Source organism: Etheostoma cragini, chromosome 8 (genome assembly GCF_013103735.1).
Source record: "Etheostoma cragini isolate CJK2018 chromosome 8, CSU_Ecrag_1.0, whole genome shotgun sequence".
Taxonomy (NCBI): domain Eukaryota; kingdom Metazoa; phylum Chordata; class Actinopteri; order Perciformes; family Percidae; genus Etheostoma; species Etheostoma cragini.
In genome coordinates, this window is record NC_048414.1 from 7,668,275 (window position 1) to 7,686,307 (window position 18,033).

General features: G+C 43.3%; 1 protein-coding gene across 6 annotated transcripts in view; it reads left to right on the plus strand.

Annotated features, from left to right (window-relative positions):
• The first annotated feature begins 3,085 nt into the window (after positions 1 to 3,085).
• Positions 3,086 to 18,033, plus strand: part of LOC117949548 (genetic suppressor element 1-like) — a 24,154-nt gene continuing 9,206 nt past the window's right edge. Inside the window, exons 1-6 of one of the 6 annotated variants that reach the window (XM_034879891.1) lie at positions 3,086 to 3,327; positions 11,861 to 12,040; positions 13,246 to 13,445; positions 15,768 to 15,922; positions 16,074 to 16,277; positions 17,767 to 17,976. In XM_034879891.1, coding sequence (XP_034735782.1) covers positions 11,863 to 12,040; positions 13,246 to 13,445; positions 15,768 to 15,922; positions 16,074 to 16,277; positions 17,767 to 17,976 — 947 coding nt within the window. In that variant the 5' untranslated portion in view covers positions 3,086 to 3,327; positions 11,861 to 11,862. Of the gene's footprint in view, positions 3,328 to 4,020; positions 4,092 to 4,124; positions 4,407 to 9,625; positions 9,818 to 11,860; positions 12,041 to 13,245; positions 13,446 to 15,767; positions 15,923 to 16,073; positions 16,278 to 17,766; positions 17,977 to 18,033 lie in introns of those variants that run through there. The other 5 variants (XM_034879897.1, XM_034879896.1, XM_034879894.1 and 2 more) reach the window with 5 other exon arrangements.

The window sequence follows — 18,033 nt, forward strand, 5'->3', positions numbered from 1 at the left end:
GACTGCAGGGGCGGGGATCGAACCACAAACCTTCCGATTGGCAGGCAACCACTCTGCCACTGAGCCACAGCCGCCCCTGTGCTGTTATGTGCTGGTACACAATGTACGTACTAGTACCTGTGTGTGTGTATGTCTGTCTGTGTGTGTGTGTGTGCGTGCATGAGTGCGTGTAGAGGTGTATGCAAATACATGCACTTACAATATGTGTGCTTTGCAATACATTAGTGATCATGTTATACTGTACATGTGTGTTTGTCCGTCCGTGTGTGTGTGCGTGTGTGTTTGCGTGCAGTACTGTGCGTGCAGTACACAACGTTTAGCATGTTGATTGTGAACATACAATGTTATAGTATATGTGTGTGTCTGTGCAGATGACTGAGGACAAAGAGCATACTTACCTTCTCGTTGCCTCTGCTGTTTGTCTTCACTGCATAGATTGCCAATAAATCTTGCCACAGAGTGTGTGTTTGCATGTGTGTGTGAATGCTCATTAGGTGGGTTTTGTTGCCATTATGATGCTTGTCCAGCCACGTAGAGCCATTGAATGTGACAGTCTTTCTGTTTGTAATCTCCTACCTGACCAGAGCTAACAGGCTGCTACAGTGTCTCACTTTCACTGGATGGGGAAGGAGGAATATATTTAAATAATCAGCGGTTTGGGTTCATGGCTGATATTATGCCTCGCTGCTTTTGTAAATGAGCATCTGTGTGCGTGTGTGAATGGAGTGTGTGTGTGTTTATGTGCTTCTGTTTTTGAAGACATCTGCGGATGTCTTGGTGGATTGTTCTTCCCCAGTATCCCCAGCACTACACTCTTCACCAGAGATGAATAGACAGAGAGCAAGAAAGCAGTGGACAGAGACGAGCTGTATATGTGCTTGTGTGTTTGTGTGAGGCTGCGTCTGCATACAAATGTGTGTATGCTTGCGTGTGTGATGGATAGAGGGCTTTATGAGAGAGGAATAGGCTAATGACCAGGTCTCCAGAGGCAGTACGATTCCTGGAGCTATTACTGCCGGAGTTCATAATGGCCTCTGTGCTTGGCCTCTTTTACACGCTGCTTAATGGGGGATCCTACAGTCCACTGCCAAGTATAACCCACCCGGAGAATACACACCGCTGTACGCTTTGACCCCAACACTGCACACAAATACACACATGGAGCAGCACATTTTCAATCAGGTTTATCTTCTCTTTCATGCACCTGCAGTTGCACACACACAAGCACATGTGTACATTTTACAGTTTATCTTACTCTCATACACCCACACGCGCACACACACGCACGCAAGCATGCACACCCACACACACACACACACACACACACACACACACACACACACACACACACACACACACACTACAACCTGTATAGGTCACAAAGGATGGAGGTGAGACACCCACCTCAGAGAAAACTGAGAGTGTCTGCCTGCAGTACACAGCCAAACCATAAATCATGTCAGGCTACACTAGTCTTTGCAGAAACACACACACGCACACGCACACGCACACGCACACACACACACGCACACGCACACGCACACGCACACACACACACACACAAACACATACATTGTTCACTCCCCCTCTTCTCTCTTGTGTGGGTTTGAGTACAAGAGAGAGGGATTTGGGGATTATAGAGGATCCTCACTTTTTCTTTTCTTTTTTGCCGCTTTCTTCAGTACTTGTTGTTTCCATAGAGAGAAAAATAGGGAAGTAGGGGTCTGCTAATCTGCGTGCATGCGTGTACATGCGTGTGCAAATGTGTGTGCTTATTGGGGTGTATGTGTGCCAATTTGTGTTCATGTATGCTTGTGTGTGTTTGCGTCTTTCATCACTGAATGGATCTCAGGGAAAGACTTGAAGGAGACAGTCTATTCATTGAGGAAAACATCAAGGTTTTTTGGTGTTATTGTGTGTCTGACATTCTGGAAATGCAAGAGGAAGACAAGAAAGAGAGGGGGAAATAAAAAGTGTAAGGGACGAGGAAGATGGACAAGGTAGAAATCTGTACTCGGAAGCGCAAATCAATGCAAACAGCTGTTAAATAGCTGCAAAGTGGAGCAGCTGCTTGGGAGATGTGAAGAGAGGGATGATGGGTAGATAAAGGGAGGGATGATCAAGAAAGAGAGAGACAGGCAGACAGACACAGAGGCCCAGGGGAGATTTTGAAATATTAGACTAAATGAAGCAGGCTTAGTGAGCTTATAGCGTATGATCACAGATGAATGGTAATAAACATATTTTTGCTCAATACTTCATACAGTGTTTGTGACTTCAGTAAGCAGAATTCATAAAACAGCCGTGGGTTTATTGTATTTTCTCAATACAATTTTGAATAGATCAGCCAAAAAACCAATAATAATAACTATTGTTTTCTTGACAAATATCATAGTAACTCTTCATTTATGTTCATCAGTTCATATTTTTTATGGATCAATTGACTATTGATGCAAGGAATGGCTGTTTTAGCGTCTTTCAGTTCATTGTTTGGGTTTTAGTGTGCAACTCTAATGTTTTGGTTTTCCAGCTCTCATCAGTGTCTCTTTAGTTCTGATAAATCCATTATGCGCTACCCGCAGTTGTGTTTACAGCTTGTTTCATTGCCCCCAAATGGCCAAGCAATCAGTTAATGCAGGTTTAAGTTTGGGAAAACTGATAGTGACATTTTTGAGGTGCTGTTGCCTTCTTGAGTGTATCCATGAGACTTCAAAGTCCCTTCTCCCACTGATGATGCTAATAATAATAATGATGACAATAATATTACTAGTAGTAGAAACTGTGAAGTAGTAGGTTATTGTCAGCAGCAGCAGTACAGCAATACTAGTGGTATTCTCATGTTGAGTGAAATTAGCCTGTTAGTACTCCTGTGTACTTGGAGTTTACAGCAGCATGAGGAGCTGACTTGAATAGATGTGATTGTCTCCAGTGGACAGTAAACATGTCCAGGCTGTGAGGTCTCAGCAGTCTGGGACCACATATTCCTTCTCTCCATCACTCAACTCTCCAGGGAGCATCAGTGGAGCAGGTGCTCGCCTCCTCCCTCCCTCCCTCCCTCCCTCGGTCCCTCCTTCTCCTTTCCTCTCCTCTCCTCTCGTCATACCCCGCCTCTCTCTCTCTCTCTCTCTCTCTCTCTCTCTCGCCTGCTCGCTCGCTCTCAATCTCCCTAAGGACAGTTAACGTGTTGTCCTTCTCCTTCCCACCTCACACATCGGTGTGTGTTGTAGTGGTTACAGAGAGATCACACAGTACATCGCTGCGTACAGAACCGCAATTTATCCCTAAGGATGAGCAAAACCCGAGGATTGTGTTTTCTTTGGTGAGGCGGTAAGTTGGATGTTTTCTGTTGTTTTAGTAGCCTGCAAAACGGTACGGGGTTTGCTTTGTTGGAAGCTACACTGAAGTGAATAATAAGGTCGTTCATTTATGCGTAGGCCTAGCCAATGCGTCTGCTTTTAAAGTTAACTTGTGGTTAAATTGTGAAATCATCACTGAATTATTGCTTGGAGATCGTCTGTGGTGCTGAGAGGTGACTTTTTCTAATGACCTTATGACTTTTTTTTTACACCGTAGGCTACAATATTATCATCTTATATATATATATATATTTCTGTTATGGTAGCGGTTTCGCGTTGGTGTGTGTGGGCAGTTCTATCTGTAGGCTACATTTAACGTTGTTGTGTTGCTACTTCAAGGGACTGTTGGAGTAGGCCTAAGTGAAAAAATACTTTTCTTTGAGGCTATTTTTAGATTATCTGCTGTAGGCCTTGACCTTAGCACTCAAAGTGAGCAGTGTGTGTGATTGAATCAGACGACAATAAGTAATCAGACAAACTGGTTCATCTTCACGGACAGTGTGAAGCCAGCAGGAGAAAACTGCTTCTGGTTACGTTTTTCAAAATAAAGCCTTCTTGGCGTTTGTCATAATGACTTGTAACCGGACGAAAGCAAGCACACTAAGTTGCAATTCGTTTCTTTTAATATTTTTTCTACATCATTTATCTTCCTGTAGGGGAAATTGCATGCTCTTATTTTGAACTTAGTACCCTTTACTTCCTGTTTCGTTGTCTGTCTTGACGCAGCCGCAGAAGGTGATGCTTGTGTTAGGTATTTGTGGTCCTTGTTATGTTACCTTTCTTGTCAAACTTGTCGGTGATCATACACCGCTCCTGTTTGCTCCTGGCAAAGGCCTAACTGACAAGCAAGACAGACCTGAAACACCGCGGTGTGTCACCCAGTTTCCTTGCGTTGGTTTGTCACACAGCACCCATGGGAGTTTGAGGAGTTGCTCTTTAATCCGGGACCTTTAACAACGACTGTATTGTTTGGTTGAGATAGATGCCGCCGGGCGCCTTAGCAGCAGTCAAGCGGAACACGTCGCTTTTGTGTGTGTACACAGCCCGCAGGTGGAGTTCAACACACACACACACACACACACGCTCACGCCCGCACGCACACACACACACACACACGCACACACACACACGCGCTCCATGCGCCATGTGCTGCTCCTGACCTGCCGTAGACCAGCTGCTCAGCAGGGGTTACTGAGTAAACCTCCAATCTCTTTAATTACCACCTCCTCATATAGATACTGTAAACCCACCCTGCACTGCTCATACGCCCCATGGCTTCAGATTAACCCCAGTGCTTTTATTTCTTTAAATTATTAAAACTTGGTTTATTTCTAAATAAATTGAGGCTAGTCAGTGGTGTGTATCTAATTATCTGATCCTACTGTACTTTTTATGTCCTGTAGTTTCAATATTATTAGAAACTTTTGTAAAGTCCATTAACTGATTGACTGAAAATGAATAGGCAACTGTTTTGATAATCTATCAAACATTAAGGATATTTACTTAAGGTCATTTCAAGCATGACCAGAAGGATTTACTGCCTCTCTGTGTGTTTATATAGTATAAATAGCACCGTGTTTGGACTGTTCCGACAAAAAGAGGATAACTGAAGATGTCACCTTGGGACCTATATGCATATTTTTATCGCTATTTTCTGACAATTAATTGGTTAATTTCAGAAATTAATACTTCCTTGACCTTTGCAACAGCAATTCAGTTAACAATCTCGCCATTTAGCATCTGTTCTGGAGACTAGTGAACAATTTCATAGACAGTCGTCATGCTATTGTAATTTTCAAAGATCACTTTAAGGCATTCTGGAAGTTCAAAGTTCTTGACCTCGGAAACAACAGTTTAGGATCCAATGAAAGCAGTCGTTAGTTGCACCTTTAAATACAGTGTCATATTACTTTAATAGACTAATTCTGTACTAGGTGTAGTGTAGTACGACAGTGAGGTAGAGTGTGTGACTGGTGATTGTAATTTAAGTGGGATATTTTAAATGTGATGTCCAAAAATGTCATCCTGGATACTACATTATGTATACCGTACTACCAAATTAATCTACACTGCACGGTCTTTTGAAACAAAAACAAGACAGGTTGGGCAAGCACAACATGGAGACACAATGCAAATTATTTTGTTACAGCTGACAGCCAAAAGTCTGGTACACATGCTGAAACATAGGACAGAAGTGACGACAGGAATACATCAACTGCCAATGCTGCTTTTCTCATTGCTCCAGTTTAATCTATTCAGAGGTTATACATGAGGAAATAATCCATACAATCTGTAAACTTAATTTCCTCAGAGACTCCGCTCCTCTCTGATTTGTTGCCTTAAACGTCACCTTTTGTCGTCTTTCAACACTAACATTGTTTTTCACTACAGCGACAGTTGTTAAGCAGTGCACTCCTCAATTACACCATGCACTTCATACTTATCCAACACCTGCCTGACGGACCAGTCTATGTGCATCTGCTAGTCTGTTTGTCTTTGTACACCTTTGTGAAGCGAGTGTGTGTCTGTGTGTTTTTTTCCCCCCCCTCGTGTTTGTTCAGATGGTTGAGGTCTAGCCGTTGTGGTGTGGGTGAGCAGAGCCAGCCTTGGGCCAGAAGAGGGGGAACTGTGGCTGTCAACTGTCTGACAACCTTCTGTATACACCTTAACCACCAACACGCACACGCACACGCACACAACCTTCAGGCAAGTGTCAGATGCAGCCAGGCTCTGAAACAAACCGAGAGATTGTTTTATCTTTTTGCATCATCTCCGTATCAGAGAGAGGCGAGACTGAGCCACACGCTGTAGAAGAGATCGATGACTGAGGGGGAAAGAGTCTTGCAGCCAACGTGATGGTAGAGGCTGTCGAATGAGTGGTAGGAGAATGAAAAAGAGATAGTGAGGAGGAAATGACAAGGCAAAGAAACGATAAGGCAGACAGATGGAGAAAGGCTTCCAAAACAGATGCTATTTATATGTTCCTTCTGTATCTGACAGACAGTGACAAGAAGCTCGTATACAAGTACACTGATTAGAGACACGGAGAAGGGGTCACTGAAAGAGGAAAGGTGCCCTGCAGCCACGAGGAGGTGCAAGTGAAGGCATGAGTTTAAAGGAGGAGATAAGAGAACAAAACAAAACAGAGGAAGAGTTTTTTTTCAATCTAGCCATCCTGTCTTTGCTGACAGGTCACATTTCTGCTTAGCTGTGGCGGCGATAATTTATAGACCTTTCACTAACATCAGGACGCTGTTATGGTTGCACACTAAACATGGCTCTGCTCTAGTAGACACACTGTTTGATATAAAACAGGGTAATGACTGCTACACTTCACGTACTGTCTCCATTGTTTCTTTTCCTGCTGTGTGCTGCTAATTCTTTGCTCCAGCGTGCCTTTGGATGTTGCTTCCTGTTTGTTTTTTTGCTGGAGGTGTTGGTTATTACAGTGTGTGGTTTTTCTGCTCCATTTATCCCAGGACCATAAATGCACACTGGCTGTTTGGTCCCTAGGGGTCACATGCATATGTTCTGTGACGCACACAATGCCTTCATCTTTAGTCAGCTAGTTCTGTATGTGCCCATCTTTGCATGTATTTAAACAGACGGCTCATTTATGTGTTTTTTGTTGTTCTAGCTTATGTAATTTTTCTGATGTTTATATTCATGTGTGTGCCTATTTCTGTATTTGTGAGTGTGTGAGATGCTGGAGTGGGAGAGTGTATTCGTTGTTTATGGATTGTAAGGAAGTGTTAAGTGTTTCTATCCAAGCTGCAGAGTGACTGGAGCTAGTAAAGCCATTTAGCAGCCCCCGGAGTAACCCTGGAGACTGCTGTGTTGACGCCACTCTGACTGCTATTACAGACAAGTTTAAGAGGCTGTAAAACATTTGGCTACTTTTCCTCTCCTTCCCTTTCTCTCTCTTTGTGTGTGTGTGTGTGTGTGTGTGTGTGTGTGTGTGTGTGTGTGTGTGCTTCTCAGAGGAATTTGAAAAAGTCTGCCAGCTATTGTAAAAGCAACAGTAGCTGTTGTTATGATTAGTATCAGCTGTAGGAGCCCAAATAATAATGTCTTAAAACTTAAATAGAACAAATTCTGTGTGCCCAAATAATAATGTCTTAAAACTTAAATAGAACAAATTATGTGTGTGTGTGTGTGTGTGTGTGTGTGTGTTCTGTGTAACCTCATTATTGGTCTACTGTTAGGGAACTGTTCGTAAACAAAAATCAGGATAGTCAATTTAATGTTAAGTGTTAACACAGAAGCCGACACAAGAATACACACATCAGACATGCCAACGTGATGAGGGTTAATGAGTAGGCAGTGTGGTACAACCTCTTCTTCTATCCTAATGACCTACCCCTGCTTACACACACACACACACACACACACACACACACACACACACACACACACACAGGGCTTTTTTAATGAGCTGACAGGGCAGAGCAGGTCCCCCCTGCTGTCCTCACAGTCCCCCTGTGTAGTTGGTGTTTGTCTGTTTTTGTGTGTGTCAGAGAGAGAGAGAGAGAGAGAAAAAATGAAAGCGAGCGAGCAAGAGACACAAAAAGGGTGTCAAAGACACAGGCCTCAACATGTCATACATCACTTACATCATGCAGAGCCAAGTGTGATTGTGTGTTGATGTGTTTATGTGTGGATACACAGAGTCACACCCGGATTTCCCTTTTCTTTTTGGCAGAGCTGGTAGATTTATTATTAGTTTGTGGCGTACATACTCTACGTTGGAATATTTTTTGGCCACGGCAGGTTGGTGACTCTCTACTCAGGAGTGTCAGTTGGTCCAACACTTTTGTCATGAGTAATAAATATATTGTTAATAATGTTATAAGTTTTATGAATTGCAAAGAAATGTGGTACAGACATTGATGGTTTCCAGAGGATGAATCATAATGACTTTGTTGATCCACTAACTTTTCATTTAGTGCCATCAGCAGGGCAAACAGGATATTTTAAAACTAAAATAGAAAATATATCATTATAAGATACTGATGGTCATGTCCTCAGCACTTTGACATTAATGGCAACATGCTGAATCATGTGTGTGTATATGTTGCATGATAGCACACTTGTAACTTACCACGTGCATGTTACCACATGCTAGCATTAGTATGCAAACATGTTTAATTTTACATATGAAATGGTTGCATACCTGAAGGTACTTTCAAATTTTTTCAAGGTTTAATTTTTCAAATTTCTAGTATTTTTGCAGTTGTGTTTATGAGCAATTTATGGGCATATATGCATATCTATGCTCCTCCAGATAAATATTGTCTTAATATGACACAATAAGGAGAACTTTCAAACTGTTTTTTGTTCTTAGCGATGTTTTCCTGGGTCATTATGTTAAAATCCCCCACAGCTTATTGCCTATTGATGTTAGCCTACTCCTCAGTACGCCCTCAAATTTGAATGCAAGACATTTTTTTGGGACTTTTGACATTTTTGTCTCTAAAGTGGTTGAACAGATTTTTAGCATTCAGAAATTCAAAAATCAAATTTGATTTTGAAATGATCATTTCACTATATTTTTTAAATGAAAATGAGAATAAGGATGCGATATGATTATTTCCTGCAATATTGTGAATCATGTCACAATTAATAGCAAAGTTGTCTTTCCATTTTTTCATTTCTCCACAGTTTTCTGGTATGCAATGAGCATTGTAGCCTCACGGGGCTGCTGGACTGGCCTTTTACTCGTGTTTATTCATTCAGTCATCACTTTAAAAAAAAGAAGGCTCCAAAGATAGTTAAATGTCTTAATTTGTATTTAGGGTAGTTGTGTGTTTCACCCTCCAACCTCCTGCTGTCTGGGGCAGCAGAGGTTAGGGTGAAGGGTGAAAGGTCACTGTCAGAAATCTCCCCTCCCCCCAACTCACCCCTGTCCCCAAAGCAGACAGAGCTGACTAGCAGAGAGACAGAGTGATGGATGGAGGGTTAACGCTACCCGTTGCCACACACACACACACACACACACACACACACACACACGCACACACAGCTCAAACCACACACACTCCCTCCCCGTCATCACCCTAAACCCTCCTCCTCCTCCTCCTTCTCTCTCTACTCCCTCCTCCACACCCCCCGGCCACCCTCCACCCTCCCTGGAGTGTGTGAGCCAAAAGGAGGAAGGATGAAGAATGAAGAGAGAAAAGAAAACGACAGAGCGCACAGTTTGAGAGAGAAAGAGAAGGGACAGCTAAGGAGAGAAAATGGAAAGATAGAAACAGTGACAGAGACGAGGGGAGGAGGTAGGATGGAGAGGGTGATAGATGGAGAAGGAGGGGAAGGAGGAGGGGGGCGGTGTGTGGGGAGGAGGAGGGGGGAAGTGGATAGAAAAGAGGTCACATGAGCACGTAGCAGCTGCAAGGCTGAGAGAGAGAGTCTCACAGAGAAGCAGAAAGACGACGAGCAGGAGGAGAACAGTGAGCGGGAGGGTGAGTGTGTCTGTTTGCATGTTTGGATTATGCTCACATGCATATGTTAGTGTGTTTGTGAATTAACATGAGTAAATATCGGAGGAATAGCCTGCAACAAAAGACTGTAGAGAAAAAAAGGAAGGAAGAAAAAAAAAAAGCAAGAAACAGAGAGATTACGAGTGTTGACTTTTGGTAAATAAGCTCTAGTATGCTGAGGTAAACGAGAGAGAGAGGTGAGACGGGAAGGAAAGAGTGAGTGAGTTAAGAGGAAGGAGAGAGAGAAAGAGTCAATAGAAACTGTCTTATCATCTTCTCCCTTGATTGCTGGGCTCAGTAGAGAGACACAAACAGCCTGTCGGGACCTAAGCTTTTACTCTCTTTATCTCTTTCCTTTTTTGTCTATCTGTTTCAGTTTAACTTTGCTTTATCGGCATGGCATGTAAATTCATAGGTGTAATCAAAGAAACAATAAAAGATAGGGAATAAAGAAAAGGAAGTAGCATTAAAGAACATTAAACATTAAAGAAAATCATACATCTGTTGTACCCTATTGTCTTCTGATGTTTAAACACATCACACACGTCAGAAGTTGCACGCATGTTAATGGTATACATTAAACACATTAGATGTGTCATGCAAAGCAGTTAGATGTTGACCGGTTATTTGTTATCTGTCTATGTGGCTTTGTGGCAGCTGGTAACAAAATGAGGAAAATGGCAGGGCCATAAAACCTAGGCATAGCTTTCTCAACACTTTGATCATATTTAACTCTAATTGTTGGTTTTACATTTTCTAAACACGCAGAAGAAATGTTTCTCAGATGGTTTCAAACAGCAACCTCTGTCAATCTCCACTTCTTGTTTACTTACATTAAGATTAGAATTCTGGTCATTTTCTCTCCCTCACTTTTCCCTTCATAAATCTTCCTCTCACTCTGTTTATTGCTCTGCAGCTTCCTCTGCCTGTTTTTGCTCATGTGTGTGAAAGTTGGCAGGTAGAAGGTAGACATCTAAATCTGGCGTCTGTGGATAATATGAGACGTCAAATACTTTAAATGACAAACTCTAAAAGCTGGCCGCCCTTTATTCTTTCACTTTAAAATCATCTGTGTGATGAGCAGAACATTTCATAATGGTGTTCAATCTCCATTTATGAATTTGTCATGACTGTGTTTACTGCTTTGGCTGTTTGTTTGCTCCACCTGTGCTATCTGGATGTTCCTGTGCTATGTGCATGTGTGCGCATGTTTGAAAGGTGTGTGTGTGCGCGTATGCATGTGTGTGTTGTGGTGGTAATGAGGTCATTGCTAAAGCAGGCAGGGGGCTGCTGGCTAATTCCAGCTGTAATTAACATTAGTGGGTCAGTAAGAGGGTAGAGGGTGAAGACAAAGGTTACGCTAAGTGTGGCTACTATCCAGTAGATCGATGGGTAGTAATCTGTGTGTGTGTGTGGGTGGGTGTGTGTGTGTGTGGCTGTGTGTGTTTATATGTTTGTGCGCATGCTTGCATCTGTGAGGGTGTAAAACTGCAGTGATACTTAATAATGTTTGCGTGTAGACACTCCTGAGGTCTTAAGATGTGTTGGCTGGCTCCCTTGAGGAAATGGACATGTGTGCACTCATGTGTGTGATTTGCTATTAGGGTCACCGCTCTATTTGACACAGCTCTACTCCCTCCACTCTGTCTCTAGTGGAGCTGACCCACGCGAATGTGCTCACTATGATGTCCAGACACAAAGGCAGAAACACACACACACACACACACCCCCACACACACACACACACACACACACACACTTGTCCATTCTCTTTGAGTACATCATGTGTAAGATTTACCAACTGTGTTCAAAAACTGATGCATGTTATTACAAAATGATTCAAAGATACATTTTCTACTTTTAGAAAGCGGTGGTAATCAAATTCCTCAGTTGACAAAAGAATCACAGACGTTTTCTAACTGGATTGCCCGTCTTTCATTGAGAGATATGGAACAATAAACATCAATGTGCAATTTGTCCAATTTTGAAAGCTCCTCACATATATCCTCCCACTCTCCTCCTCAGGTATGAACCATGAGTCCAAAAAATCACCATCATTAGGAATGATCTCCACAGCAACTCGCACCACGGCTACTGTCAGTCCCATCAGCCCACTAACCAATGGGAACGCAGTTGCCCAATCTGCAAACTCTGGATTCGCTGCTGCCCTGCGAAAACTGGCTAAACAGGCCGAGGATCCCAGAGGTGAGCTATGACTTTTTTAATGTGGACAGATTGTAAATAAACAAGATATATAACATGCTAATCAGTGAGCTTTATAAGGTGCTGGCTATGCTAGACAGCCTAACTGTTTCCCCTTGTTTCCAGTCTATATGCTAAGCTAACCATCTCTTGGCAGTCACTTCATATTTACAGTACAAACATGAGAGTGGCCTCAATCATCTCATCCTGTCCGCCAGAAAGTGAACAAACATATTTCCAAAAATTTCGAACTAGTCAAGTTGGTGTTTTGTGGAATAATGTAAAATGTTTTACTGTCAGGTAACTCTCTGTGTGTGTGTGTGTGTGTGTGTTTGTGTGTGTCCTCACTCAGCTTATTGGTGCCCTAATGAAGGTGCTGAATAAGAGCTGACCTATCCTGACCTCTCCCTCTCTGTCTCTTCCTTCATCCATTTACATTCATCTCCTCATAATGAGAATCTAATTACAGCCAATTATAACAAGATCTCTCTCTCTCTCTCTCTCTCTCTCTCTCTCTCTCTTCCCCTCTCTCTCTCTCCCCCTGTCTCTCTCCATCATCATCTTGTTTTCTCTCTCTCTCACTCTCTCCCTGTAGTTTTTAACCGTGGTACCTCTGGCTCTACATGAGCTCATTCATTCCCACCTCCTCTCCATCTCATTATTTCCTTCTTCTATCCATCTCTGAATGTGTTTGTGTTTCTGTGTGCGTCTCATGGTTAGTGAGTGTTACATTAATAGAGTAGTGTGAATGTTACAGACAACACACATACACTCTCTCTATCACATTTAACACCTCCCCCTTACGTTGTGTCACACCCCAGCCTCTTTGAACACCTTTACTTATGACATCTCTCTTTCGTTCTCTCTATATCTGATTTTCTTCATCAGTGTGCACACATGCATAATTGTCACACACTTTCATCTTGTACCATTTTCTTCATCTCCTCTACCTTCTGTACCGTTTTACACTTTCCATTATTTCTGTCACATTTTGCCAAAATGCTTTTCATCAAAATGATTGAATCACTGTTTACCTCGTCACAGGCCAGCACACTGACAAAAAAGGTAGTTTTTCTTTTTCGTACACCATCTGTTTTATGTCACGGGGGATTGTTTGATCCTGAAATCTTTTTAATCTGATCAGCCGTCTAGCTGCAGTTAATTCCTGCCTCTCCTGTTGTCATTAACCCTCTCTCTCCCCTCCTCAGGTTCTGCCCTCAGTGGTGAGTCGTCTCCTGTCTCTTCCCCGGCCACCAGCCACAGTTCGCCCGTCACCACCCCTAAGCGGGGCTCATTAGGGCCCCTCCTGGGCCAGACCAGGGGCCACGGTGTCTCCAGCACCCCTCCAGTTGTTACAATTGCCCCCACCAAGACCAGCAACGGCCTGTGGAGGGCCGACGGACGACAGGTGAGACACATTGTTTGTACGTTGTACATGCTGGTTTTCCAGACATCTGCTCCTCTCGTTCTGTGTATTCTGTACTTTTTGTTACCCAGCATTGGCGGTTCCTCCTCTTCTCAGGTCTTTCTTTCTCTCTCTCTTTTTCGTGCTTTCTCTTAGCACAGATGAGTCGTCTGTCTCTTTGTGTCCTTTATCTGTCCTGCTGCTGCTCCCGCTATTAAAGAAATAGTCCCAGTGCTTGTCAGCATCGAACTGTCAAAACCATCCATCCCTCTGTTTTCTCTCTTGTCTCATTCCTTCATTTTCCTGCTTTTACCCCTCTGCCTCACCCCCTCTTCCTCTCACTAATCAGTCCATGTCTTTTTCAGCAACACATGAGGGGTTTGTAAAGAAACACTGGAGGCTGCAGAGACTGGCACCTATTGTGTCCGACTTCCGTGTGCGTGTGTGCGTGTGTGCGTGCGTGTGTGTGTGTGTGTGTGTGTGTGTGTACTTGACCCTTTGCCACAAAAGGCTTAGGATGTGAAGAGGGACCAGTGTGTGTGTGTATGGATGTGTTTGCTTGTGGATGTGTGAGTGAATTTAAGGTGGGGCGAGGAACCAGGCCCCTCACACAATGCAGGGGTTAGCCCCACAGTAGCCACTTCCCCCTGGATCAGAGCTGCCTTTCTCCCCCTTCACAAAGACCACTCTGTGGCTCTGCCTGCCTGGGGCTCCCATTCAGACATTCAGAGAGAAAGAAGGAGGGAGGGAGGGAGGCAGGAAAATAGAGAATAATATGTTAAGAAAGAAGGGGAGGGAGAGTAAGAATGAGCAGGAGAGTGACAGAGAGAGGGCTCTAAAACTGTGCATAGATTCAGTATTTGTCCTTACTGTATGCAGCTTGTACTAGAACATGTCAATTTTGTCTAAAGAAACAGACTGTTGGGTCGGCTGTGTGTTTATTGCTGCATCTGTGAAGGCCGTTGGCTCTCTGTGGGGTCAGAGGTCCAGGAATGTGATGGCTGCTCTCCAGACCCACCGTGTGTCATCTCCCCTTCTCATTTTGAACAAGTGGATGATAATATAGTGAGAGAGACAGTCCATTGTTGGTTTGAATCTGATTTCCATGAGTGACACATTCAAAACTATTCAAACCTATTCAAAGCAAAGGTATTTTACTACAGGTGAAGTGGTGTACGAAACTAAGGAACAAGTTTGGGTGTTGCTGGAAGAGCCAATTTGTTTGTGGTTTTGCCATGGCTTCTCTGACCTGTGTTGTTGTCGGTTGCTGTAGCAACAAGATTTGATACAATGTAGTGGAAACAATGTTTATTAATTCATTAATTAGTTTATCTCAATGTACATATTTTTTAGTCAAAGGTTTCCCGCTAGCTTTTTCATCTTTAAACTATAGAAATGAGTGTCCAAACAATTTGTCTTTTCATCCTGTGCCATTGCATCAACATTTGTATTTGTCCCAAACTTTGGTTTATACAAATAAACACCTGCAAAACTAATGACACTCCCATCAGCCTCAGCTGTACTTTGTGTTTAGCGCTGATAAGTAAAAATTAGCATGCCGACACACTAAACTAATATGATCAACATGGTAAATATTATACATGCTAAACATTAGCTTGTAAGCATTGTTATTGCGAGCACATCTTGTAGCTCACAGCACCGCTGTGCTTAGGTAGCCTCACAGAGCTGCTAGCATAGCTATAGTCTTATTAAAGTGGATCTTTTGGCATTTTGCCCCTTTAGTTGAAATATTTGGAAAGACGCTAGAATAATGACACGTCATATTAATCAACCTATTAAGCAGCGACAGAGCCAAGCCCAGAATACAGTCAGATGGTATGCATTCTTGCCAGGAGTGACACTATTTGCTGTAAGTGTAAATGCTTTTAAATGTGGGAAACTGCCTTTTGTAATTTGGGCTTTTTCCCCCCCATGACTGCTTTTGTCATTGTGGGGATATGAAGGTTGTATTGTACTATAAGCAATCAAGGACTTGTGACGAGTAAATCCTCTGAGGGGAGGGGGATGAAAGAGAGAAAGAGAGAGAGAGAGAGAGAGAGAGAGAAGCAGTTGGCCAGATATTAGGATCATCTTTCCACTTTGATCTTGACCTGTTATGGCATATCAGACCCACTTTTCCACTCTACTGAGCCTTTGGGTGCAGCTCAGGGAGGGGTGGGGGTGGGGGGTTGCTTCTTCTCATTTCCCTCTTCTCTTTTCCTGAACTTTTTCCTTGCTCAGTTTCAATCTAGCACATACTCAAACCCCATGGACGTACATAGTCTGCTCTCACGCTGTCTGTCTGCCTGTCTGTCTCCGTGTCAGGTTGAGTCCAGTGTTCAGGGACACAGTAGGGAGCGGGTGGGTGCTGAGAACACCCAGCCGCAACAGGATAAGAGGACTCCGCCTCACCCGCTGGCTCACCCCTTTGGCCTCACCCCCAACTCTGTCATGCAGGACCCTAGAATACAGAGCCTTAGGTAAGTGTAACACGTACTCCTAGTTTGACCTTATGTATTTGTATAAAAGCAAAGCAAGTTTTGGTTACAAGCCTGAAAAATCCCCTAACAGAACCCATTTGAAAGCACATAAAACTTCTTAAGGTTAATGCTGTGTGCACTCGTTCTGCAGTTTGCCTGGGCAGATGCACCCCGGGGTACCCTCGGGTGCCGTCCCAGAGGAATACTTGAGAGCACTCCGGCCCTTTGCCACCTCAGAAGACCTCCGGCTGACCTCTCTACCCATGGGTCTGGACCCTGCCCACGCTGCCCACGCTGCAGCTGCTGCTGCTTACTATCATCCTGCATACCTGCATCACCCGCTGTCCTTACCAAGGTAACAATACCACCTTAAATTATCAACTCTTAACCTTTCATACTCATGTCATCTAGTCACCCATGGAATATCAGTTTAAATGTTTAACAGGACAGTTGATTGATAGGTGCAGCCGTAAAAATAACATCTTTGGTTTGATTATTTCTCTCATTAGGAGATAATTGTAGCTTAAATGAGGTGCTGGAAAAAGCAGTAAGAGTACATTGCTTACAATCTGTGTGATGTTATCCAACGGCATGTTTAATCCAACCAAAGTTTTTAAGGGGAAATCTAATGGGAATTTTGGAAACGTCAGGGTACGAATGCTAAACTATGCGGCTCTGTGGTTCACCAAGATAACACAGTTAGTCATCTTTTTGCATGACTAAAACACCACCAAACCTCCATCTTGGAGGTAGACTTCTGCTGTGTATATGTGTTCACTGCCCATTTTAAGGAGAATGCATGAGTTTTCAGAACATTGTTAAGTCAGTGTACAGTGTTACAACAATGTTACAACAATTACCACATACAGTAGACAGCAAGGAAAGGAAACATTACTTGAACAGCACAGCTCAAACACAGTAGTCTGGCAATCAGCAGACCAAGCCGAGCTCAATAGATTTGAGATTGAGCATTGGTCTGGGGAGACAACGATATGGGTGACGTAGAAGCAACAGCAGCATCAACAGGTTTGCTGCTCTTCGGTGGCGTTCAATGGCCGCTATGTTGAATCCAGAGTGATTCATCCAAGACATGTAAACAAGAAGCTGGTTGGTCCCTTCTCTATTGTCAAACCCACCAATAGCGCGCCAGGTAGATAAGCCAGTTTGTGATTGGTTCCGGCGAAATCGTGAACTGAAGCAGGAAAATTAAACATGCAGGTTTCCAGACCTAGCTGCAGGGCGAAATCAAATCGCCGGCAGAGTGGGTGGGGTTTACCCAGTCTGCATACTCAGTGTAATACAGAGAGTTTTGAGAAGACAATGAAGCAATAAAATGTGAATTAATACAACTGATTAAAAGGGTACTTTAGTCAATTAAACAGTCAAAATGTTTTGATTTCAATATTGTTATATTGAAGTTTACTCTTGCTCACCGTATGTGCGCTCTCCAAATTAGAAAAAGCAGGTTACATACACACAGAGCATAGTATTATCCAAAGTAGTGGGGACAAATTCATCACATGTACACAGAGTGTTATCGCCTTTACTTCATGTTGGAATGCCGCACTGTGCAATGAAAAAATTGTGCATTCTGCTAAACACCAGGAGTACTATTGTAAATACTCTTTTTCATTTTCTAACTTACTATGTGCTGACCTGCATTTTTCTTTAAATTTTCTCTTTATTACCACATAACACCTCCTACAATACCTTCATACATACATCATCTTTTCATCTTTACTGCTGCAATGTTACCTTTATATATCAGATAATTGTCCACCTTTTCTTTGTTTTTTTTTGTTTCCTTCTTCTTGGCCCCACATTTCCACACTTGGCATGTGCAGCTATAGTCTGACTGGTTTGCCTGTGTCCATCTGTCCATCCGTCCGTCACAGGATGGAGGAGTCCCTGTGTCTTTCTGCGCTGCGGTCGCAGTTCTTCTCTGTGCCTGCAGGGGGCGCCTTTTCTCCTCTTCACCCCTCTGCCCTCCACTTGCACCTGCCTGGAGGCCGCTACCCAGGAGAACTAAACCACACAGCAGTACTAGCGGAGAGGTAACACAAACATGCATTCTCCGTCTCTCTCTATGTCTCTCTCTCTCTCTCTCTCTC